The sequence below is a fragment of the Artemia franciscana genome, unplaced genomic scaffold (genome assembly GCF_032884065.1).
Source record: "Artemia franciscana unplaced genomic scaffold, ASM3288406v1 PGA_scaffold_1178, whole genome shotgun sequence".
Taxonomy (NCBI): domain Eukaryota; kingdom Metazoa; phylum Arthropoda; class Branchiopoda; order Anostraca; family Artemiidae; genus Artemia; species Artemia franciscana.
Genome location: NW_027062616.1, coordinates 361,410 through 388,227, shown reverse-complemented (window position 1 = coordinate 388,227; position 26,818 = coordinate 361,410). Strand labels below are relative to the sequence as shown.

Here is a 26,818-nt window from a genome sequence, read left to right as displayed (position 1 = left end):
TTGTTCCATTTATTTATTGATGCTTATTTGAGGTAGTTTTACGCTTGGTAGATTATATAATTCTATTTTTTCTCATTTTTGGTTTATTGGAGTTCTTTACGTTCCCTTGAAAAACTTATTTTGCGGAGAAAGTTTTTTTTTAACTAGTAACTTTAATAAATCAATAATTATTAACATTTTAAGGAATAAATATCAGCATATGTATATTAAACTGACAATAAATATTCAGTAATATTTTTTCAGTAAAGTGCAAACTATGTTCTGGCCTTGGGAAGACACAGGGTCTCGAGCACTATTCATTTTAATTTCTGCTCGCTTTAACTTTGACTCGGTTATTTATTGTAATTTCTGTTCATTTTGGGTTTCATTTATTTATTGATGCTGATTTGTGGTAGTTATATGCTTGGTAGATTATTTGATTTGATTTTTGTACATTTTCTGCTTAATATAGCACTTTACTTTTCTTTGAAAAACTTATTTCATGGAAAAGTTTTTTTGATTAGTTATTATGAGAAGCCCATTTTGGATTTTAATGTTTTAAAAACGTGTTAATATTTCGAAATTTGTCAACGTTTCAATAATATGTTTAAAATAAAAATTAATTCCTTTTCATGGTTTCAAATGTTGGTTTTTATGGCACTTGGTATTAACCAAGTGACATATAGCAGTCGCCAATTCTGTCGGTCTGTCTGTCTGTCGGTCTGTCTGTCTGTCGGTCTGTCCCGGTTTTGCTACTTTAGGCACTTCCAGGTAAGCTAGGACGATGAAATTTGGCAAGCGTATCAGGGACCGGACCAGATTAAATTAGAAATAGTCGTTTTCCCGATTTGACCATCTGGGGGGGAGTGGGGGCCCGGTTAATTCGCAAAAAATAGAAAAAATGAAGTATTTTTAACTTATCAGCGGGTATTTGGATCTTAATGAAATTTGATGTTTGGAATGATATTGTGTCTTAGAGCTCTTATTTTTAATCCCGACCGGATCTGATGACATTGGGGGGAGTTGGAGGGGGAAAACCTAAAGTCCCGGTTTTGCTACTTTAGGCACTTCCAGGTAAGCTAGGACGATGAAATTTGGCAAGCGTATCAGGGACCGGACCAGATTAAATTAGAAATAGTCGTTTTCCCGATTTGACCATCTGGGAGGGGGGGGGGGGGGGGAGAAGGGGCCGGTTAATTCGGAAAAATAGAAAAAATGAAGTATTTTTAACTTATGAGCGGGTGATTGGATCTTAATGAAATTTGATGTTTGGAATGATATTGTGTCTCAGAGCTCTTATTTTAAATCCCGACTGGGTCTGATGACATTGGGGGGAGTTGGAGGGGGGAAACCTAAAATCTTGGAAAACACTTAGAGTAGAGGGATCGGGATGAAACTTGATGGGAAAAATAAGCGCAAGTCCCAGATACATGATTGACATAATCGGAACTTATTTGCTCTCTTTGGGGTAGTTGGGAGGGGGGGAGTAAGTCTTAAAAATTAGAAAAATGAGGTATTTTCAACTTACGAACGGGTGATCGGATCTCAATGAAATTTGATGTTTAGAAGGATATCGTGTCTTAGAGCTCTTATTTTAAATCCCGACCGGATCTGGTGATGGGGGCGGGGAGTTGGGAGGGGGAAACCTAAAACTTGGAAAACACTTAGAGTGGAGGGATCGGGATGAAACATGGTGGGAAAAATAAACACAAGTCCTAGATAGATGATTGACATAAACGGAACGGATCCGCTCTCTTTTGGGTAGTTGGGGGGGGGGTTAATTCTGAAAAATTAGAAAAAATGAGGTATTTTTAACTTACGAATGGGTGATTGGATCTCCATGAAATTTGATTTTTAGAAGGATATCGTGGCTCAAAGCTCTTATTTTAAATCCTGACCGGATCTGGTGACATTGGGGGAAGTTTGGGGTGGGTAGACCTAAAATGATGGGAAACCCTTAGATTGGAAGGATTGGGATGAAACTTGGTTGGAAAAATAAGCAAAAGTCTTGCATACGTAATTTACATAATTGGAACGGATCCGCTCAATTGCGGGGGGGGGGGTAATTCTGAAAAATAAGAAAAATAACGTATTTTTAACTTACGAAGGAGTGATCGGATCTTCATGAAACTTCATATTTAGAAGGACCTCGTAACTCTGATATCTTATTTTAAATCTCAACCGGATCAAACGTAATTGGGGGGGGGCAGTTGGGGGGACCGGAAATCTTAGAAAATACTTAAAGCGGTGAGATCAGGATGAAACTGGATGGGAAGAATAGAAACCTGTCTAAGATACGTGACTGACATAACTGGACCGGATCTGCTCTCTTTGGTGGAATTGGGAGGGGGGAGGTAATTTTGAAAATTGAGGTATTTGTAACTTACGAAAGGGTGACCAGATCTTAATGAAATTTGATATTTAGAAGGATCTTGTGCTATAAAGTTTAACTTTAGGTTCTGACCTTCTCACAAGTGCCAAATGAGCTCTTGGCTCTTGGCTCTTCCGACCTCGTCCAAATGAGCTCTTGGCTCTTCCGACCTCGTACCATATGAGCTCTCGGCTCTTCCGACCTCGTCACAAGTGCCATATGAGCTCTTAGCTCTTGTTGAATATATGGATGCGAAAAAAACGAATTTTTTCATAAATCAGGTCTCACTACTTCAGCCATGATGTTTTGTAAAAGTGCGATGAGTCTTGTGGTCTGGAATTTTTCTTAGGGATGGTATCTTGCAGCACACAAGCCACACGTTTAGCACCCTTGACCCATATTATACATTTGTCTCATCAACAGTACCAGATACACTCAAACTTTGAACTTCGTCACCTTTGGAATTTCGTGGAATACTTTTAACGGCTACGGGTTGTAGAAAAAGTATTTCGGAAATCATGCTGAACATCAGACTAGGTTCTGTTCTACTCAAAGAAATACTGAAAACAAGTAATAATTACCCTCCTGGTGGCCCTAGAGGATATTGGTCCATTAAAAATTGGTCCGTAGTTTTTTAAGTTTTATTGTCGTCCATGCTTGAATAAAAGCCTTAATGGCGCTTGTTTCCTCGTAAATTGACTTGACCTAGCTGCAGAATAATGATTGAATAAGTTTCGTCAGAGCCAGGGATGTAGCTCCAGAATTTTTATTTTTTTTGGGGGGGAGGGAAAGAAAATTCCTGAATAGAATATGATTTATTGACTAAAATAGCCCACAAGCTAGCATAAGCACGTCAGAACAGTTACAGTGATAAAACAAATGTTAGGGGATAAACATACTTAAAAAGTTAAATCAGTTATTAAATTGCGAAACAAAATAGGGAACAAAAGAGTTTTTGTACCTGATGGTCAACATTTGGGGACATGAGTCAAGTTTGGTATTTGGAGCTCTACAAGCATTAATTCTTGTATTAGGGAAGATTGGGGGGTTTTCTTTGAAGGGGAAGAAGACGTCGATGACAGTCAGAACTAAGGCACTTTTGACCAAAGTTCTTGGTAAGGATGTGACGTCGTGATTCCAATGTAGTAAAATCAGGTCTATCCAAACCTTCATCGTAAGTGGTATAGGGTGTCCCCAGTATAATTTTTATTGCTCTTTTTTGAATGCTTTCAGTTTTAGAACATTGGTCAACCCAGGGTGCTAGACAGGGAAAGTATATAAAAGACAGGGTCTTATTTAAGAAAAATAAATTATTTATGGTTCTGGATCGGTATGGAGAACTATTTGAGAAGGGAGAAAGATTTAAGGAGAAAACTACCAGATTTAAATAAGTGAGAAATGTGGGACTGGCATTTAAGGTCATTGTCCAACTGCACACCAAGCAGTTTAACCGTATTGAAATTTAATATACAAAGGTAATTATTGATAGGGGGTATATTTTAAAAAAAGGAGAATAGCATTAAATTGCTTTTGGGGTGCATTGTCAAGCAAGTTTAACATTGTCAAGATCATTCTTTAAGTTGTTAATGACTGAGTCAAGTTTAACGTCCGAAGTATTAAAGTTTTGAAAAAGGTTAAGTAATGTCAAATCATCCGCAAATTTACAAGTGTTGTCAAAACCTGGTAAAACACTGTTAAAAACAATTAAAAATGCTAAAGGACCTAATTTAGTTCCTTGAGGTGCTCTACAGGAAATAGAAGTAGAACCTGATGAATCTCCGTTAGGGAGGACTACCCAATGCTCACAACCAGACACAAAAGTAGCTACCATACGTAAAACAAAACCTCTGGCACCTAAAGCCCTTGCATTATCAATAACTGTCTGATGATCCAACTTGTCAAAGGTTTTGTTAATATCAGCAAAAACAGCCTCAACGTTGGAACTATTTAACTCAAGAGGAAATTGTAAATAAAATTTTCAAAAATTTTAGAGAAAATAGAGGTATTTGATATTGGTCTTAAGTCAGAGGGAACTTTTGGAGACTTATTTTTCAGTATAGGTGATATAATGGCTCATTTAAAACACACTTGAAAAATACGACCTACAAAACATTGGTTAAAAATTGCTGTTAGAGGTACACTTAAATACTGGGCACATTTCACAATCAATTTGGTAGGGATATCACCTTGGTATACTGACTTATTTGTGTCAAGATTTTCGAGTTAGTCTAATTAAGCTAGTCAAGTTTCCAGTTAAGCTAGGTCTGATGTATTTCAATCACAGTAATGTCACTCACTGCACTGTTAGCCGGCATGTTTTAGGAGTGGCGGGTGAATTTTACAAATTGAAGCGAAATAATCATTTATAATATCCACACTCAGTGGGTCACCATCACTATCCAGTAAGAAATACTTTGAAGACACCTTTCTTATGAGATCTTGGATACTTTTGTGAAATTTCTTAGGGTTAGAACACAGTAGCCTATTGAGCACGTGAGAACCATGCTCCTTTCTTGCTTTGTGGATTTCACTAACAACAATGTTTCGAAATTTCTGAGATTCTTGGAAAAATCCTTCCTTAAAGAGTTTATCGAGTTCACTTATTAGGCACACAATTTTTTTTATTTATCCATGGTTTACAATCGGATTTGCGATTAACTTTTTTTCACTGGAAAGGTGTCACCGCATGACTGGAAAAGTTCTGCTGAAAACTTAGAAGCCATTTCATCACCGTTGGTAAGACATAAGATATTGGCCCAAGACTTGGAGATATTATTACTTTGAAATGGGCGATCTTCTCGCCAAGAACGGGTCTATATGAATAATTGATCAACATCTGGAGAGTCAAGGGGCATGGGCTATATAACAGCTTTTTCTCAAAATTATTAGGGGGAAATAGCGCCACACCCCCAACGACACCTAGCTGTTTTTTTTAGGATTTATAAAGATCACAAACAATAAAATAGACCTGTTTATGATTAGCCTATAAGAATTTCGTTGATTGTTGCTTTCATATAAATTATCTTTATAGTTAGCGCTGATTCTATTCTCCTTCATTAGTATCACTCGTCCGTCATTTTCATGATAAATACGCCATTGCAAATAAGAATCAATTTCTAAATAGAAATAATAGTGGAACTCGACAAAAATGTCTATGACAGGGGCAAATAGAACCCCAATTGGAATGCCGGTTCCAAAACCGGTCGTGAATACTGGTGGTATGTCTCTTTTAAAGCCTAGCTATCTGAAGAGTGGGACTGAACAAAGTCAGCCTGCACCTGCAAGTCAAGTTGTAAATCAATTTCATCAACCTGATTATTCCCAGTTCGCTGAAGCGCAAAATTACACAGAAGAGCAAGCATATGGAGATATACCATCCAGCTTTAACAAACCACCAAGCATTGATAAACCACCAAAAAATGAAAAGAGTGCAGATAAAGACTATAGAAGACATGATGATAGAGACAGAGGAAGAAGAGATAGGTATGATGATAGAGACAGAGGAGATAGAAGAAATAGAGACAGACATGATAATAGAGACAGAGATAGAGAAAGACATGATCATAGAGATAGAGACTACAGAGACAGGTCTTATGACCGGGATGATTACAGGTCTTCTAGATCTAGCAACTCAAGCGCTAGAAAAAGAGACACTTCAAGTAAGTTTTGTATTATTCATGTTTTGTCTGTTCTTAGCTTTTTCTAGGCTGTCACAATCTTTGGCTAAGCTACCTCATTTAACTAGAATCACTGATGACCCATAGCCCACTAGTGGATACACGTTTCAATACTTTCATAATCTACTAGGCCTATAGGCTCAATTAGGCTACTTGCTTAGGTTACTGTTGCCAATTCTACTTCGAGTCTTTAGGTGATGTCTTGTTCCCTGTAGGCCAATTGTTTTGCTGGGTGGCCTAGTTTGACTTACAGATTCAAAGGGTGACACCACTATAAGATATAATACTAGTTTAGCTACTTTTTGCTAGGCCTATCTTTGAAAGGGGTTAGATCATAAAAAGGAATCCAGGGCAAAAAACACCTAGGGAAGGTAGGTTATTACCAAGCTTTTATGTTAACCTCCTAATGATTTCTAAGTCTTAGAAATTTGTCCACACTACTTGACAGTTTAGAATTTTGACAAAAAACATTAAACCTTAATTTTCTGTTTTCAGGTTCTTTTTCTCTGGTTTTAGTCTTGAAAATATAATTCCTCTTAATTGAGTAGGCTTGAGCTTTAAGCTATAACTAAGGGTTTATCTAAATTAGATATAGGCCTAGTCCCAATTTATTTTATCAACAGGCTAAACATTCAGATTAAACACTCATCAATTATGTTCAGCTTGTTAAATATGCTAATAAGCATTTAGCATGTAATATACTATAAGGAGGCAAAAGGTTTGATTCTCATTGAATAAATAAAACTGAAAAGTTTTTTTTTATAATTCATAAAATTGGAAAAGCAAAATTCAATAGTGTAATAGGCTATGTATTTTCATTTCAATGCTGTAACAACTGGAAAAAAGAATATTTGTAATATAATTTGTTTTCTGTGAAGTGCCAATGGTGCAGTAGGCTTTAGATTTCTAAAGTTAGGAAATATTAAGATTAGACCATTGTTGGAAACTATTGAATAGGTGTTTGCAGTCTGTCATCATGGTTACACCAGCAGCAGTGACCTAGTGCATACCATATTGCAATTTTTGTTTGGGAATCCTTTAAAATATCATATAGTGATAGTATAAACATAAAGCATTTTTGTTTCTTATTAATGTATCTTTGTTTTCAGTAAAGTGCTAGTTTTATTTTGTTGTGCAGAAATAGGGAAATGTCAACTGTCAATTTTTACTCTGGTTTTATAGATATTTGTTGCATAAGCTACAAGGCATTAAGTTTTGTTTGTTTCAAGTTTCAACATTGCTCTTTACTTTCATCTGATTAACTTTATTTTTTGTTAAATCACTGACATAAAAGCTCCTTGAGTAGTCATTGAAAAGTTATAAATTTGCCTTCTCATTGAAACAATTTTGCAATATTACCTTCTTAAAAAAGCAAAATGTCTCCTAGGAAGGAGACAGTAGCTAAATTAGGTCCTCTTGTATTATTCAGAAGAAGGTTAGGCTCTTTTGTGAAACAAACTATGATGTCATGTTAGGTTAGGCTATAAAGTCATGTTGTGTCCATTGAGACACTGTTTTGTTGTGGGCAACAACCCCTTATCCTGGAAAAATATAATTGTCTCTTTTACAGTCTTTGGCAAATCCTAAATCTTCATTTCAAGATCTGTGTTCAGGCACTATCTTCTATCACTATGCATTGCAAACTGAATCAAGTTCTGTCTTTGTGGCTATGAAACCAGGTTTTCTCAGCAAAAGCTGCTGGATTTCCTTGAGTGTGCTCTGAATTGAATTGAATCAATTGAATAATGAACAAGTACCAAATATTTAATTAAAATGTACCTGCATTGTAGTTTGTTTCACAAAAGAACCTAACTTCACTTATTGAGTGTGTTCTTATTAATACACAAGTACCCTAAATTATTATTTGTAGTGGAATTAAATTTGTTGTGAATAGTCTTGGAAAGAAATAAGGTTAAAAAATATTTGTTATATAATGATTTAAACTGCTGAAAAGCCCTTCAGTTCAAAATTTGATTTTACTGTTATATCATTTTTTATTTTCAATGTTGTAATAAGTGTGTAAAAAAAAATGTCTGTAATAAAGCACCATTTTCAGTAAAGCACCAATGATACATTAGGTTTTAGACGTTTATAGTTAAGGAAGGAGGCAGTACCCATACACTTCTTTGAATTGATTTTTGTTCATTTTGATCTTGATTCACATATTTAATTTAGACTTTATACATTTTAAGGTTTATTTATTCATTTATATTAGTACATGTTGTATGATTGTTTTCAGTTTCTGTTTGTTTTGGGTTTCATTTTTGCTACTATAGTAAAATATTTGTGTTTGTTTTAAGCCTGATTTTCATTTTCAATTTAAGCTGTACTCATTTTAAGATTTATTTATTCATTTATGTTAATACAACAAAAGAATAAAAACAAAAGCAATTTGAATCCAGAAGAATGGAACAACAAGAATAATGCAAAAGGAGATAAGAAAACTAGAAACAACATTTTTTTGAAGGAAAACAAAAAAAAATTGACAGCCCTTCCTGCACAAAAAAGCAAACCAAATGTATTTCAGCTACTCCAACCAAATCTAGGTAATAAAGAGTCCCACCTAATACAGGTTAGATTTTAATTACTCTTAGTTTTAATGACAAACAATTCTGATTTTCACCTTCTCTTCTTCAATTAATTATTCCCAATCCCTTTTTATAGCACTTGGTATTAACCAAGTGACATATAGCAGTAGCAAATTCTGTCAGCTGGTCTGTCTGTCCTGGTTTTGCTAGTTTAGGCATTTCCAGATAAGCTAGGATGGTGAAATTTGCCAGGCATATCAAGGGCCAGACCAGATTAAATTAGAAATAGTCGTTTCCCTGATTCGACCATCTGGGGGAGTGGGGGATGGTTAATTTGGAAAATTAGAAAAAATGAAGTATTTGTAACTTACAATCAGGTGATCAGATCTTAATGAAATTTAATATTTAGATTGATGTTGTATGTCAGAGCTCTTATTTTAAATCCCAACCAGATCCAGTGACATAGGGGGGAGTTGGTGGGGGGGTAAAATCTTGGAAAATGCTTAGAGTGGAGGGATTGGAATGAAACATGGGGAGAAAAACAAGCACTAGTCCTAGATACCTGATTGACATAACCAGAACGGATCTGCTCTCTTTGGGGGAGTTAGGGGGAGGGTTAATTCTGAAAAATTAGAAAAAAATGAGGTATTTTTAACTTACAAAGGAGTGATCAGATCTTAATGAAATTTCATATTTAGAAGGACCTCGTAACTCAGATCTCTTATTTTAAATCCCGACTGGATCCAGTGTCGTTGGGGGGACTGGAAATCTTGGAAAGTGCTTAAAGCAGAATGATCAGGATGAAACTTGGTGGGAAGAATAAGTACAAGTCCAAGATACATGACTGACATACTGGATCAGATCCGCTCTCTTTGGGGAACTTGGGAGGGGGAGTAATTCAGAAAAAATAGAAAAATGAGGTATTTTTCAACTTGCAAATGGGTGATCAGATCTTAATGGAATTTGATATTTAGAAGGATCTTGTGCTTTTGAAGTTTCATTTAAATCCCAACCAGATCCAGTGACACTGGTGGGAGTTGAAAGGGGAAACCGGAAATCTTGGAAAATGTGAAAATTGAGGTATCTTTATCTTATGAATGGTGGATTGGATTTGAATGAAACTTGATAAATAGAAATATCTTACGTCTCAGATGATCAATTTGAATTGGATCTGGGGACATAGGGGGTCAGAGGGGGGAAACAGAAATCTTGGAAACCAGAAATATTGGAAAACGCAGAGTGGAGAGATTGGAATGAAACTTGATGGGAAGAATAAGCAAGAGTTCTAGACACATGATTGACATAATTGGAATGGATCCACTCTCTTTGGAGGAGTCAGGGGGAGGGGATTTCCAATTCTTTGGCAAGTTTGGTGCTTCTGGACATCCTAGGACAATGAAAATTGGTTGGCATGTTGGATCTGCACAAATTGACTTGATAATAGTAGTTGAGGTCTTTTTAACTTACGAATGGGTGATTGGATCTTAATGAAATTTGATATTTAGAAGGACCTAGTGTTTCAGATCTCTTATTTTGAATCCCGACCAAATCTGGTAATATTGGGGGAATCGGAGTGGGAATTGGGAAATCTTGGAAAACAGTTAGAGTGTGATATTGGGAGGAAACTTGGTGGGAAGGATAAGCACAAGTCCTAGATACATGATTGACGTAATCAGACTGAATACGCTCTCTTTGGGGGAGTTGGGGGGGGGTTAATTTGAAAAAATGAGGTATTTTTAACTCATTTAATGAGTGACTGAATTTTAATGAAATTTGATATTAGAAGGAACTCATGTCTCAGAGGTCTTATTTTAAATCCCAACCAGATCTGGTGACATTGGGGGGAGTTGGAGGGGGAAATTGGAAATCTTGAAAAACACTTAGAGTGGAGAGACTGGGATGGAACTTGTTGGGTAGAATAAGCAAATGTCATAGATACGTGATTGATGTAACCAGACTGGATCGCTCTCTTTGGGGGAGTTAGGGGGGTCTGGTGCTTTGTTGAGTTCAGTGCTTCTGGACATGCTAGGACAACGTCAATTGGTAGTTGTGTCAGGGACCAGCATAATTTGACTTGACAAAGTTGTTTTTCCTGCTTCGACCATCTGAAGGGCTGAAGGGAGATGAAAAAATGAGGTGTTTTTAACTTACGAGTGGGTGATTGGATCTTAATGAATTTTGATATTTAGAAGAACCTTGTGTCTCAGAACTCTTATTTTAAATCCTGACTGGCATTAAGCCTCTGATTTTCCTTTTAAATCAATCTGTTGATTCTTATAATTTTGCTAGAGCTCAAGCCATATGAGCTCTTGGCTCTTCTGACCTCATCACAAGTGCCATATGAGCTCTTAGCTCTTGTTTCTTATTGTTAGATGTTTCTGTTCTTTTCTGTTTTTTATCAACATTGAACATGCATTCAATTAACACATATTTTTTATTAAAAAATTAGCTTTCTTTTTATTATCTTTGCTTGTCATTTTTTGGTTGCTGGCATTAACCCCTGGGAAATACCACCTGCCAAAGATACCTTCCATGAGACCCCCCAGAAAATTCTACCCCCACACAAAGGACTAGAACTCTCAATTTCTGATTCAATGAGCACACTCCAAAGTCTATGTGACCTTGAGAGGTGTAGATGAGGAAGGGACAGTCCTCCTCTACAAAATAAATTCTGCTCATTTTGGGGTTTAGTTTTATTCTTTACTTTCATAATAACAGCATAGACCAGGAAGTTTCCTAGAATTGTAAGGGAGTAAATATCAATTTCACATTTTTGATGTGTTTCTCAAAGTTTCTTTTGTATCCCTCCCCCTAAAAAAAACCTTTGCTGAAAAACACCCTTTTGCTGCCTCTTTGCTGGGAAACGTTTCCACCAAGAAGGGGATTTGATGATCTTAAAAACAATCAGGACTTAAAGCCTTTTTCAAATGAAAGTGGGCTAAGGAAAAATTTCACCCAGATCATCTGCAAGAAATTTCGTGGATGGAATTTTCAGCTAGAATGGAATTGTCTTGAGGAAATTCCCCTGGAAAGGGGAGAGGGCATTTTTATGTGAAAACAACTTCCCACAATGGAGTTTTCTATGGGTGAAGGAATTTTTCTTGGGGGGGGGGTGTGGTCCCCAGATTTCTTGGTGTTATTAAAAGCAATCATAATTTAAATTATAAAAAGTTTCTTCTACTAAAAGTAAGGAGCAACATCAAAACGGAAATGGACAGAAATTATTACATATATGAAAGGAGTTTCCCCTTCCTCAAGATCTTGCTCTTTATGCTAAAGTTTTGACTTTCCATCCCAATTCCTTAAGAATGACTCCTGAAACACATTTAATAAAAATAATAAGATTATTTTTTTTTAATTTGCAATCACCTGTTATGAAAGATTGTCAGTGGGTACAGAGTGGGGAGAGGGGATGGTGCCTGAAACCACATTGAGAGAGCCAGATTGTAGGGCATAAAATGATTATTAAATATAAATTGAAATTTCGAAAACAAGTTTTTTCAACTTAAAGTACAGAACAACATTGAAAAAGACAAAAATTAGTCTATATATGAGTGGAGCTGCACCCTTCTAAATCCCTTGGTCATTAAACTAATACCTCTATTGCTTTGACAAAGCTTTTTATTCTAATTAAATGGCCCTAATGTGTATGAAGTCTTCTTAAAGAATTGGGGAAGAAGTCAAACTTTAGTGTAAAGAGAGGGGGGCTTAAGAGCTGGAAGCCCCCTCATATATGGAAAAGTTTGTTTATTTAAAGTTAAAATTTAGGCTTTACTTTTAGTTAAAAAACTTGTTTTTTCTATTTAATTTCATAAAAGGGTTACTGTATTGAAATAAATGACACATCATTCACAGAGGATTCTGATTAATGGATAATTCTTCTGGGCTTGGTCTGTTTTGGTGGGCGTTTTTGGGCTGAAAAATCTCTTCCTAGCTAATTTATCTACTATGGGCTGCCTCCCCGTAGTAGCATAATATTTGTAGGCGTGAATATATAATTAGAAAGAGGTAATAGGCTTGAGACTGTATGTACAGAATTTCGACTCTTGTAGATAGAAGAGCATTATCAAGTTCTAAAAACCATGTTATGAGAAAGAATGGGTCCAGGATTGTGCATAGCCTCCATTCATACTGGAGGTCCCAGAGACTTTTTGCTGTCTGGTTCTAAGCTGGCTTAAGTGTTTTGGTGTAGGCTTGGCAAGATGTGTTTGTCCTCATCCTGCACTGGTATCTGGGACCCTTGCTTTTCCTGATGCCAAAATAATTTCAATTATTTAATAAACATGAAAATTGGAACTTGAAATGTTTTGACATTAAAAAATAACAATCATATCAGCATTTTGACTGACTAATTCAGACAATTCAAACTGGACTTCTCAGGAGTTTCAGAAACTCATATCCTAGGGGTAAAAAGCATGACATTAGGTGATATAGAATTTGTTTACTCTGGCAGGAAGGATGGGATACATAGACGGGAAGCAGTGCTCATGATGAATAAGGAAGCTGCCAAGTCTTGTTTAGGTTGGGAAAGTAATAATAATAGAACACTAATTGCTCATTTTATGACTTAAATGTTCAGGGTATCAGTTATAGTAGTATATGCCCCCTATAGAGCTGACTGACAGAGATGCCAGTGACTCAGATGAATTTTGCTTGCAGTTACAGGCTTGTAGTTGCAGGAGCATATAGACAGGGTCCCAGGTAGGAATATAGTGTTTTATTAGGATTTTAACACCCAGATCGGTAGAAATAGGGATTGTTCATTAATTATTGAACACAAGCCACATTGTTTTTCTGGTTGACTGCTACTCAGGGTGTTCAACCTTTGAATTGCTCTCACCATGGTTAATTGATCCGTGACCCTTTTTCTAGCCCTCCTTGATTGCCTTTGCCTACCTCAAAACTTGTGAGTAGGACAGATCAGAGTCCCTGTAAGATTTAAAAATCATTCTGTTAGTTATGTCAATATTTATTCTCAGTTTAGCACAAAATTTAATTGCATAACATTGCTCAATTATCATTTTTTTTTTTTTTTTTTTTTTTATGGTATAGTTGACATGCAAAGGTTAACTATAACAGATGCATTGCTGCCACCTGCCATGCAAAAAGTGGTGTATCATAGTAGCGATGCTACTTGGCAGCTTTCATGGTCTAGAAAAATATGTTGGCAGATTTTGTCTGAAAATACCAGTGCTTCCATTATCCCCAAATTTTTGGGCGTTTCCCCAAAAATTGTCTTTTTGAAAAAAAAAATAGTTAATCAGAAATCCCCTGTTGTTCAGACTTGCTACCCCCTAGTGATTTATCACTAGAGGCAAGCCACCCCTAGTTACTATCACTTAACTTGACATAATTTTTCTCTACTTTCCAAAGTTTTTGTCTCAATTATTTACTACACATCAAAAACCAGCCATAGGGGATTGAATTACTGACCTTTCTTCCTATGCTAGTAAAATCACAATGTTTATAAGACTATACGATTTCATCAAAGGTTCTCTTGTGGTAAAGAATTTCATTTGTACACTGTAATTCTGAGCATTGATGCAAAGAGGGTTATTTTAGACACCTGGGCCATGAGTTTAAACTTCGTTTTCTTTTGATATTCTGTTTAATTTTCAAAGTTCTGAAAATATAAGAGAGTTAGATTGAAACATTATTCTAAAATGAAAAAGTGAAAGTATGGTACTTATGCAGAAAGGGGGAGGGAATTTTATGATAAATTGGAGATATTTCATTATTTGGCTATAAATTAGATGAACATACCCCTCAAGACCCTTTTTTAATGCTCTTCCAAAATTTAACCATACTTTACTCAGAAATTAATAAGTTTATACCTTTTTCTCTTATTTTCTGCAATTTAGTTTGAGTTTTATTTTCTTTTACTATATGTTTTGGGCAAAATATATTAATCTTAAATACATGTATTATCCTGCTAATACTCAAGTTTACACTGTAAAGCTCGTCTGTCTGGACTAAGAAACAATTGGCAGGTGGAAAACGAGTGGGGGGGGGGGAGGTGTGACAGATAAATTGGAACTATATAATTTGGGCTATATATTTGAACATTACTTAGGGTGGGGGTGTGGAGGTTAGGTTAGTTTAGGTCAGGTTACCCTCACACCTAATGTACAAATATATAGTCCAAATTTGTTTCTAAAGTATTGTATTCTCATCATGTTTTAGTATTTTTCATTTGGACTAACCCAACTTCACTTCTTGAGTGGTGGTGGTGAATTAATGTTTTTGCCAGGAATCTTGATCAATTGAAAAATTGTTGAATTTTTCTTCATTTGGTATGTGAAAATTAAGTTCTTTTCTTTTTTTATTGTGAATTTTATTTTGCATATAACCTTTTATCTTCAGATGTATTTTCCTCCTCCTCCTCCCCTCACCATTTCAATTTTGGTGCCCACCCCTGCAATATTTTTGGCTGGCATTCATGCTTGATTGAGTGGTTCAGCTGCAGTTTAGGATCTTTTTACGGTCTAAGAACGTTGTTAAATAGGTGAATGAAATTTTACAGAGTAGATATTCCGCTAAAATTAGGGCATTGAAAGTTTTTTTTTTAATACCTAGGCCTACCTCCAGAACTTCTAATGCTTAAGCAATTATTAACCCTATATGAAAGCTAATTTTGAAATAATAAAACGGAATTTAAAAAAAATGTGTTAGAATTGGATTGGCTATTCAAAACTGATTCTACATATAATCTTTTTACCGTAAAAATTGCAGCCCCGCCCCTATGCCCCTTGTAATGAGACAAAATTAAGATATAGTTTATATTCAATTTCGGGGAATAGTCTATTAAAACAAGAGCAACCCCAAAACATGATTCATAAGAAATTGTATATTATAGCCGAAAGTAAAAATTTGGTTATTATTTCCAGATTGTTTTCTTGTAAAGTTTTATATTATTTTCAGACTTATTTTTGTATAAACGGTTGGTTTTCATTTCTTACTCTGCTACCTGATATCTGTGTTTAAAGATTGATCAAACAGTTTCTGATAATGAACTGTGACTTGACCCAACAGGAACCAAAACGCTTAACAAGATTAACTACAAAACAAAAAAGAGCTGTTTTCGTTTTGAAATTTTTTTTTTATGAGGTGATGTATCGCTTCTGAAATATCTCTTATCATGAGATGTATCTCTTTTCTTATGCAAGAAGAGATGTATGTTCTCATGCTGCTGCTTTTTAAAACTTATCTTCAACTGAAAGTGAATATTTGTCCAAATCTTGCACAAATAGCTAAATTCTCTCAAAACTGTTAATTCGTCAGTTGAAAGAATCTTTAAAGGACTGGTAGATATCAACGTGTACATTGATAGCTAAAGCAGGATATGGGGAAGCTGGATCGTGGAAGATTAGTAGCCAAAAACAGCCATACTACAATGTAGCAGCAATTTTCTGTTCATTTCGGGGATTAGATTGGGACAAAATTAATATCATAGGTTCATAATGCATGGGACTGCCAGGCTTCCATTCAATATTGTCCTCCCAGGCTATCAAATGGTGCTTTTATAGTTATAGTATAGTAATCAATGAGTATCAAGCATGCTGTTCAGTATGCAACATTTTTGTAATACCAACAGCATTAGAGTATACAACACCATCTATAAAGTAACAGCAGCAAGCTATATACAGCATACTTCAGACTGTGAATACTATACTCTACTAGCAGTGTTAGAGTAAATATGTTACAGTACTTTCGATAAAATGGTACATAAAATTAAGAAGCATATTTATGGCTAGTATATGGTTTGCGACTAAATTGGATTACATTGTTAATTGTGATTCTGAGAACTATTGATATTTCTTACTGCAAGCTATACTAAGTTACATTTGTTACTTTTCTGCAAATTTTACATATAAAGATACTTCTTGCTCAAAGCAAAACTGTCAAAACACAACTTGTGCTTCTAAAGTGTTGGCAGCTTTTGGAATTCTGCTGCTGCTAGCTTTGGAACTTTGCACACCAGGCTGCCACATTGACCCCAATATACTTTTAAGTTTATTTTGACACACTTTGACTTCATTTTCAATCCCATTATTTCTGAGATTGCAACCAAACTGTGAAGAATGACTGGAAGATTTCTTTTTACTTCTCAGTATACAAGAAAAAATTTATTTGGTATAGTTTTTATTTTTTGGTAATCAGGAACATTGATTCTGGTCAATACTGGAAATATGCCACATAAAATGAAAAAAAAAAGCTTTACTTACAAGTATAGTTATAGAACTCAAGAATAACTAATTTTCTAATTTTTCTTATTTCTTATATTCTGTCTCCTAGCTTTATTGATAATTTATAATAGGAGAAATAAGAGCTTGAAAACACCTATTGTGTATAGATTAGTAAGACAACTATGGCATAACTGGAAAAAGTTGGGGGGATGTCATTAGGTTTGACAGCCTTGTTAGCAGTAAGCCCCACAACTAGTTTTCTTGCTCAACGTACCATTTATCTATTCTCTAAATGAGTATGGAATGGATATGAAAATAGTAATCCAGTTCCTAAATTGCATATTTACTTATTATTTGCAAAATGGGTATACACAGCTCCTGGTATTAAGGGGTGTTATGTATATTTCACATACAACCACTCATCAGGAGTATTTTATTTGTAATATTTTGAGAACACCTTTCATTATTAATTTAGGAGTTTTAGAGTACTTGCTGAATAATTTATAGCCTTCCATGTTTATTATTCACAAAAGGCTCTATTTTTCCTCTAATAAAATTTGGATCTTGGGACATGTTCCCTTTTTGTGGCTCTTCTGTTAAAATGTCTTCAATTTTCAGGTGATAGAGAACAAGAAATAAATGATAAGAAAAAGAAAAGGAAGTCTCGTTTTGGTGATGAGACTGAAAAAGCGTTTATACCTGGCATGCCAACAATGCTTCCTTCGAATTTGACAAAGGATCAGGAGGAAGCATATTTGGGTAAGCATTAATTTTTTTAATCTTTTTTGCTCTTATTGCACCAATATTTTTTATTTGCTTTTGCCAGACTTTGTGCTGCTCTTAGCCTTTGATAAGATGTGGAGTCTTTGAATTTATGGTTCTGGAAATGCATATTATGATCAATAACATAATTAAATATATTCATTGTTCTCATTCAAGGGTCTATTTTAATCAATGTGTAATTTAGCAGTGTCCTCCATCGGTACATTTTTTTTCTAAAGAAATGTGGATCAGATCTAAGGAGCTGTAGCCGTGCGTTTGAGGCCTGCATTAATTGAAGTAATTCAGTTAATAAATTAATTTTATTTTGCCTTTGTTTTCTAGCTGATTTTGCAATTTCAATTAAACATTGAGATATATTGCTGAACATGGAACATTTACAGCTAGATTTCTGCAAACATAAGAAACTAATAACTATTAATAAATTCTTTTAAATGCACTTTACAGCTGAAAGTTATCAATAATGTTGGATATGTGTGATAATGAGTATTATTAGGTATGTATTTTAGTACATTTAACTCTTCTATTTTTGACACAGTTTCAGGACACAAGTTCATCTATTTCAGTAGTCAACCTATGTATGGTCCATTGCATAATTTATTAGACATAAATTTATCATCCATGTGTCTGGATACTGGGGTTATTTCTTTTATTCTAGATAATAAGTTTTACTTTTCAGTTCCTTGATCCTAGAATTTTTCTTTCCTTAACTAATATGGTTATTCCTAGAAGTCTAGGTTAGTAATCCTATATATACATGCAATTCTTCTTGAGCTATGCCTTTATGGGGGCGTTCAAGATTTGATGTTATCATGGTTAGTAACCCTCTGGAAAATTTTCATATTATTATAATGTAGTTTTATTTCAATGATAGCAAAATGCAAGAAAAGTCCGAATTTTAATGATCACTGGTGCTGGCAAAGAGCTACGACTGGTTAAATATTGCATTTCAATCAGTGGTTCCCTTGTGAAATCACTTGCATCGTTTAAAGAATTTACGTTTTGAGTTCCCTCCAGTTTTATATAAACTAATCTGGTCATGCTATTATTCTGGTCTAAAATATCCAGAAGTGGACCAAGGCCTAATGCTTGGGAATGGGTATATAACTTCCCCTGTCAAGAGTTGGAAACACATAAAAAGCTTACTGTATGCTACGAGTTTTGGAAAAGGGCCATTTGGATCAATCTTAGGGGGAATCCCCTCCCCCATAAGGTGATATGGAGCTTTTTTGGCTATAAAAAAAAAAGATGGAAGAGATTTCAATAGGTAACATGCTAGTTACAAAAATATTCTGATTATTATCTACATCTAGTCATTGCATTTCAACCTGCTTCTAATCAAAAAATAATGGCCTTGTTAGTCATATTTATGGAAATAGAATGTTGCACTGTCTCTACAGCTAGTGCAAATAAATTAAAATAGTTTAAAGCTTGTGTGGTTCATTTTTCATTTCGTTATCACAGCAGTGCATGCAATGTCTCCTACTTGCACTCAGGGAGAGGGGATCAGGAGATGGTTCCAAAGGATACCTTTTGAAAATTTTAATAACATGTCGAAAAAATGTTTTTTTTTTTGTGTTGTGATCTCCCTTCTAGGAAAAATCACAGGATTCCTGTCCCATAAGGACCTGACCTGAATGCACTCATACACCATCAACAAATGTATCTTTCTGTCTTGATATTCTTTAGAATTGATTGTTTATTTGAGCGTGTTTTGCTTTTTGACTTTAATTTATTAAATTGATTAAGTTATTAAAAACTAAAAACAGAGTATTCATAGGAACTCGGAGCCTTTTTTTTTGCTGTGGTGAATAGAAAAGTTTTAAGTTTTAAAATTAGAGTTTTAACTTATAAAATGGATCTAGGTTTAACAAACTGTCTGCCGTGAGTGTCCATAGATTTAAACTCTGGGGATTTCGAATACAAGAAGGAAATTATTAGGTGGCGATTTTCACTGAGGGGGGTATATACCCTTTTTTTTTACAGGTTCACTTCGCTCAAAGATATATGGAATTTGGCTCCTTTTACCCGGCATTTGGCTTTACGTTTTTCCTTTGGTTCTAGCCTTTATTCTGTGTTAAAAGATCTAGTGCAAAACCTCACTTGGATTTTTTCATATTTTTTTTAAATATTATTATTATGATCATCGTTTTTGGAGCTCCAGCATCAACATGGCACAATTAATATTTTCTATCCTGTTTTGTTTTTATATCTGTTTTTAGGTTTGTGTATTAGAATTTAGTGCAATCATAATATAAGCTTTGTATTTTAAAATATTGATAAATTTAACTGAATTAAGGTATAAAAAGGATAAAATTGCGATATAGCTAAACAATTTAAGTGAAAATTTTGATCAATTATTATTATAATTTTAAATTTACTTAATTTTTGTCTGTTTCTTTCCTAGACCTAAGTGTAGGCTTGTACTGTTTGTTTTGACCAAACTAATTTTGGGGCACCTTTGTGCCCGTTAATCCGTTTTCTTGCAGCTCAACTACAAATTGAAGAATTATCTAGAAAATTACGAACTGGTGACTTGGGAATACCAGTAAATCCTGAAGAAAGGTGCGATTAATCATAATATCTAGTGCTAGGTTTCTACAGCTTCTCAGAGAAGATGCAGAGACAACTTTCTGGAAACTATGGTTTTATCACTCTTTTTCTAATTTTACTTTGAAATTATTCAGAAGCCATAACAGTCGTTTCGGCTGTATAACATCTGAAACGTACAGGGTTAATTTCTGCAGGATGAAGATCGTCGGCATAGCTGTAGCTTACTTAAAGCTGCAAATTCATAAAACATGAAGCTACATTTACACATTATCTTATGTGAACAGCTTCTCATAGTAGTTACCTTTTTGTCTTCCAGGAAAGCGATTAACCCTGTGTTTATATATCTGTGTCTTCTTTTATTTTCTTTTCTATTTATCAGTGTCTTCTTTAATCTATTTGTTCCCACTAAATAACCAAAAATTTAATTTATTTGGTCCTCATAACATTTAAAAATCGAAACTGTTTACAGTTAAACCCGGATATGAGTGTTTAATACCAAGTTTCAGGTTGTACATATAAGCTAGAAGATATTTTGACATTTTGGTGATTCGTAATGTGTTTCAGTTCCTAAAACATGTAATTATATCTAGGTATGAACGTTTCGAACGTTGTTGAAACTGATCATACGATTATTCAAAACCTGATTGTACATTATTAGTACATTAGAGCATATATTTAACGGTTTCTTTTACTTTTCCATTAAAAAAACAAACATATATATGTGCTAAAATACGCAGTCTAATATGGTAAAAAATCACACAGTATTCAACAAGCACCCAAACACTCGAAAAGTTGTTCCCATAGTTGTAAATTAATTGAAGTGCATAAACTGTAATGATCATCAACATATTGTCTAACCCAAAAACTCTGTCTATCTAGAGTTACGTGGAGTTTAGAAACATCTCTACTTTGTTGGCTTATTATGGTATATACTTTTTAATCTTTACCTGACTAAAAGTTAAACTATCTTTATTTAAAATCAAAACAGTGTTGCCTGTTTCTTATATCTGGTTTGACATTTTGGAATTTTGCATCAAGTAAACTTACCAGTTAGGCTTTTCGACTATTACCGTTAGTGTGATACATATATATTCCAGCAGCATAGCTGGGTCATAAGACAGAGAGCAATAACAGGTTTTTGCAGCAATAGATTTCTTCTTTATGATTTTGATAGAAATTAAATAATGCTGACTGTTTGATTACACAAAGATCAATTTGGGTTTGTTGTACGATTATCTATTCGAAGAGAAGCCTAAAGTGGAAATACATCTGTAATAGACTTTTCTTTATGATAGGTGACTGTTTTGCTAATGTTTCTAGTTATAAGGTAATTCTGTATCTTCTAAGTCCTCTTTTTGCAGCAATTGTTCTCTCAGTTCTGCATGTTGCACAGGAAAATCTTAACCCTTCTTCGCCGCATGCAATCAGAGCTTAGGTTCAGCCATGAATCCCCAACTAATGTTCGTTTTGACTATACCTGGATATTTCAATCCAGCTTGTTATCCCACTGGGAGCCATAGTATTATTCCAAGAATTAGGTTGTTTTTAGTTTATAATGTTTGAAAGAAGGTGAAGGTGAAATAAAATCTTAAATAAATAACCTACAGTTTGCTAGCAGTTTCAATTATTATTACTGCTCTTAAGATCGTTTCAATAAGCGGTTGTTATTACTATAGTGTGCAAGAAAAAGCGCCTTAGTTTTCAGTCTTTATCTTCCTGTGTTGTTACCAATTTTTTTCTTGAGTGCTGTTAGAGCCAAAACTAACAGCTGATGTTTACTGTTTGGTAAGCACTGTATGTATAACTTGATGTTGTTTCAGTCGCAATATCCTCTTCTTCACTGATTCTATAGGACTTTGTCAATTGCAAAAAAAGAGCTTCCTCTGTTAAATTGCTACTGTGCAACGATTATGCTTTTTTCTAGTGTGCTTCAAAATCTTCCAAACTAGTTTTAAGCGAGCCTTTTTTGTTATTGTCTTTTCTTTACCCTAGCTTATATTCACGAGTATAAACTAGAAGGATTTTAGTTGAAAGCTTTGGTGCTCGTTTTACCACTGATTTGTATAATATATGTTGCCTGGACTGTGTGAACAATGTTGTCTGGACTGTCGTAAATTGCATCCCCGCCCCCTTCTTCTACCCAAGAAGGCTTTATTTGAAGAAGTACATTCAGAAGTTTGTATCAAGTTGTATGATATTGCCTATTAATCACTGGTGACAACACAATTTTATTTCTGTCAATTAAAGGAACTACATGAGTGAGCTTTTTCATTTGCTGATTATGAAACAAGAATCTTTGGCTGAGGCTACAATAATTCCTTCTTATTTCCTTTTTTTTACAATGGCTAATAATTGAGCCATAAGGATTAAATATTAAACTTACAAGGACTCTATTTTAGATGTAATTAGTTATGCTATTTGAGTAGGATATTTAGGTCAAGGATCCACAGACAAGGATTCTTGGAAGAGGGGTGGGTGTGTGTGTTCAACCCAGAAACAGTTTCATGGGAAGACCGCAGATTAAAAAATAAGACTGATTTTAAAACAAAAGTGTCATACTTCGGCCCAGTCACAAATTCGCGAGCTCGCATGGGACTGGCATATGGTTGGCCACGTTGGTAGAAGGTCTGCCTTTTTGTATGCCCCCCACCCCATACTCGTGAAAACCTATGATTTTTGTGTATACGGGAAACCCAGATTTCCCATATATCTTCCATTCTGATTTTTTTTTTTTGCTAAAAATTTATCACTAAGACAATAGGTCCTATCGAATAAAGTAAATTCTAATAAGAGGTTTAAGATCTTTTAAATAGGGTGAAAAGAAAAAATAAAAGTTAGGTTTTATTTTGCTTTGTTGCTGTTTCAAGATAAAATTGAAAATTGAAAAATGAAAAAAAAATTGCAATTCAGTTAGACTAGCGTATTTTAATGTGTTCCAAACTGGGATTTCAGAACACTGAAAATAAAACTGGTCTTAGGGATTTTAAAGGAAAAATTTCAAATGTAGCCAAATATTTCACAAATTTATATATGTGGGATACAAAGCCTTATCATGAATCAGAATTCTGATTTATATTTTTTTTGTTTTTGCTAAAATTCAATCAGTAGCGCAGTAGTCTGTCAAGTAAAATAAGTTCTAATGAGTAATTTTAGGTTGTCTAAATTGGATGAACAGGAAGATTACAAATTAGCTTTTATTATGCTTTGCTGCTGTTTAGAGATACAATTAAAAAATGAGGGACGTAATTTCAATTTAGTTAGTCGAGCGTATTTTGATGCCTTCTACAGGGTAGTGATAACGTTTATGGCTTGATCATTTAAATGACTATTTGAATAGGTCTCCATCTCCTGAGCCAATTTATGATACTCAAGGCAAGAGGCTGAATACTCGTGAATTTAGAACGCGTAGAAAACTAGAGGAAGAGCGTCACAGATTGATCGAGAGAATGAAAATCATCAACCCAGAATATAAGCCACCAGCTGATTACAGGTAAATAATTTTTCACATGCTGTTTATTCTTGTGTTTATTTATGCTATGTTCTCTTTCTCTTTTCCTCTTCTATATGAGATTTTTTTAATTGAGTATTGTTTTTAGTCATTGTGTTACCAATTTTTTCTAGAGAATAAATATATATATTTCGGGTATGCGATAGGAAGCTATCTGGGCACTGATTGCCACTGGTACTTTCCTTTTTAGAAAAGTCTGCTGACACACCTATATCAGGCCTGTTCCTTCCTCCAACCATTTAAAACAGCCCTGTGGAAGGCATTAGATCGGTCAGATATGTTTTTTTCTGATCAAGCTTGATTACAGTGACAGCTCTATATTTAACCCTTCTATGAATGCCAATCTATAGAAGCCAAAAAAGCTGGCAATAATTCAAATGTTGCAACTGCAACAATCAATAAATCAAGGCAAAAGAACCGTGTAATAAATAGGCCAAAAGGGCTTCAACATCACAAAGATCAAAAGAAAATCAGATTTTTGTTTATAACCAAGAAAAGACTTGACGAAAGGAAAAATGTACAACTTCAAAAATCAAGGAAGAATAACTTGAAAGAAAATAAAGAAATAAGATAGGAGACAAAATTAAAAGTGAAAATTATCACAGTCTGTTTATAAAGGGTCTTCTGTCAGAGATAAACCATAATCTTTTAATGATTTAGATTTTTTTTTTCTAAGAAAACAAAGTCGTGCACCTCCCCCTTTAATGATACAAGAGCGCGTCCCTCTAAAAATTCAGTTGATTACTTTTATCATGTCTTTTGTTTCAGTTCTCTGTTTTTATTTGCTTTTTTAGACCCCCAGCCAACCGTGTCTGTGACAAGGTCATGATACCCCAAGATGAAAACCCAGACATCAATTTTGTTGGATTGCTCATTGGACCAAGAGGCAATACTTTGAAATGTGAGTATTAGTAATATAAGTGAAGTTATTGGTAACAACATTATAAGTGTAAATAAAAGCAACAGAGAAAAGATTTATACTCTAGAGCAGGGCTTCTTAAACTTTTGTAATTCCCGACCCCATTTATGATTGCGAGTTTCTTAACAACCCCAACAAATATAAAAGAAAAATAAATTAATGTTTTTGATGATGATTGAAACTGCTGGACGTAAGATCACTTCAACATTTTTTTATCGCTGAACAATATTGGGATTTAATCTGTGTTAAAGCTGAGAAAGTAACTTCACATAAATATGTGGTGTTGAATAGTAGAAGTACATTTAACGCCATATCGGCGATGGTGGGAAATTCAGTTCTAGTTCCGATCCAGAATTCAGTCAAGGGCTTTTTTTGGAATTGCAGTTTTTAAGTTTGAGTCACACGAAAGCTCAGCAAATTCCTCTTGAGCTTTAAGTGGCAGATGATCAATCTCGCTTAAGCCAATCCAAAATGGCCTTTGAATCCAAACTATTTTTTGTAAATCAATATTTAATATAAAATATGTCCAGAGCTGTATTTCTAGCGCTTTTAAGTGATCTATAATAGTTTTTGCAATAAAAGTTTTACAATGAATTTTCTCAATTACAAAATTGTCAACACTGGAAAACATTTCGAACGAATTTTTTTCGACTCTACTTTTCCAAATGCTGATCTTTTTCATAAAACTTTCAATTTTTTCGTTTGAAGTAAATATATCGCAATTTTTCTTGAAGAGACAAGTTAAGATCGTTTAACTTTGCAAAAATATCTGACAAATAACACAGCTTGGATATCCACAAGTCATTTTGAAAAAAAGCAGCAAATTCACATTTTCGTTCAGTTAAAAATATTTCGATCTCGTCCTTTAATAACAATAATCTTTTTAAACTTTGACCTCTTGACAACCATCTTACTTCTATATGTAATAACAAAGTTGTGTTGTTGGAATCTGTATCCTTACAGAGATTTGAAAATAAGCGACTGTTAAGGGCATGGCTATTAATAAAGTTTATGACCTTAACAGCATCCTGAAGCACATCGTTCAATTCTGGTGCTATCAATCAATTAAGAGACAAGTTTATAACAACCTTTATTTAAGTTTATAACAATAATTTTACAATTATAAAATTTTACAAATTTTGGTATTTTAACAATAATTTTACAAGTTAAAAAACATTTTTTGTTAAATTGTATTTTTATCACTCGCGACCCCAAATGGAGTCGCGACCCATAGTTTAAGAAGCCCTGCTCTAGAGAAAGACTGTTGGGAAAAAGAAAACAAATAATTCAAATAGAAGAGGTCAAGGCTGTTTTAAAAGAAGGGAACTATTGAGGAAAAAGGTCAGGAACAAGAGAAAAAGAAAGCCAAGAAGTTTAAATGGGAAACATTGAAAACATTTTGTAAATATTTTTTTAAATTGGTATTTCTGTCAAGGAAGATTCTGGTCCCTTTCTTATGACATTTTTTTTGTCACAAATCCTTTGTAGAAATTTTTTTGAATCGTCAAAGATTGTTAAATAAATTTAGAGTTTATCACCTTTACTTGTCATTTTTCCCAAACAAACCTTTGCAAAGAGATAAGATGGTCATGTGACGGCCCTTTGCGCTATATCATATATTTACCTTAAAAGCAACAGTGAAATAAATACGAAACATAGGAGTAAGGTACAATTTTGTCTTAGAATAATAAAAACTTATTGCTGATTCAGCTTTCTGATCCCTGCCAAAACTTGATACAGCGGAAAATGTTGTAAATTCGTTCCTGAATATATGAATATATGTGGCATTTCAAGTTCTCTGTATCTGATGGCTAAATGAGGCGTCTTAACATTACACTTCGTAATTACAGATTGTAAATTAAGAAGTGCTTGATTGAGAATATTGATTTAAGTGTCCTTTTGATATTTCTTTGCTTTGTGGTATATATCTCATTAATCCATTTTCATATTTAAAGCCCTGGAAAAAGATACTGGAGCCAAAATCATTATTCGGGGCAAGGGATCTGTCAAAGAGGGCAAAGTTGGAAGAAAAGACGGTCAACCTCTTCCAGGTGAAGATGAGCCACTGCATGCTTACATCACGGCATCAAGTGCTGAAGCAGTCAAAAAAGCTGTCGAAAAAGTAAGTTCACCTATACCTTATGTCTGCCAAATGAACATTTTTGTAAGATTCCTAGTTGTGTTATAAGGCAACACTTTTTGTTTCTCTTTCTTCCTGATCTATCATCAAAATAACCTCTAAGATTGATAAACAGAAACATTTAAGGCCAAAAAAACAAACAAAAAAAAACATTATTTTCCCATTGATCCGAAAGTT

The 26,818-nt window shown here is 34.4% G+C and overlaps 1 protein-coding gene across 1 annotated transcript in view; it reads left to right on the top strand.

Moving 5' to 3' along the window:
- Positions 1-5,433: 5,433 nt before the first annotated feature.
- LOC136041177 (splicing factor 1-like) overlaps positions 5,434-26,818 on the top strand; it is a 40,690-nt gene continuing 19,305 nt past the window's right edge. Inside the window, exons 1-6 of the mRNA XM_065725705.1 lie at positions 5,434-6,009; positions 17,360-17,500; positions 20,011-20,086; positions 23,412-23,564; positions 24,377-24,483; positions 26,457-26,623. Of these exons, the coding sequence (XP_065581777.1) occupies positions 5,499-6,009; positions 17,360-17,500; positions 20,011-20,086; positions 23,412-23,564; positions 24,377-24,483; positions 26,457-26,623 (1,155 nt within the window). The 5' untranslated portion in view covers positions 5,434-5,498. The remainder of the gene's footprint in view (positions 6,010-17,359; positions 17,501-20,010; positions 20,087-23,411; positions 23,565-24,376; positions 24,484-26,456; positions 26,624-26,818) is intronic.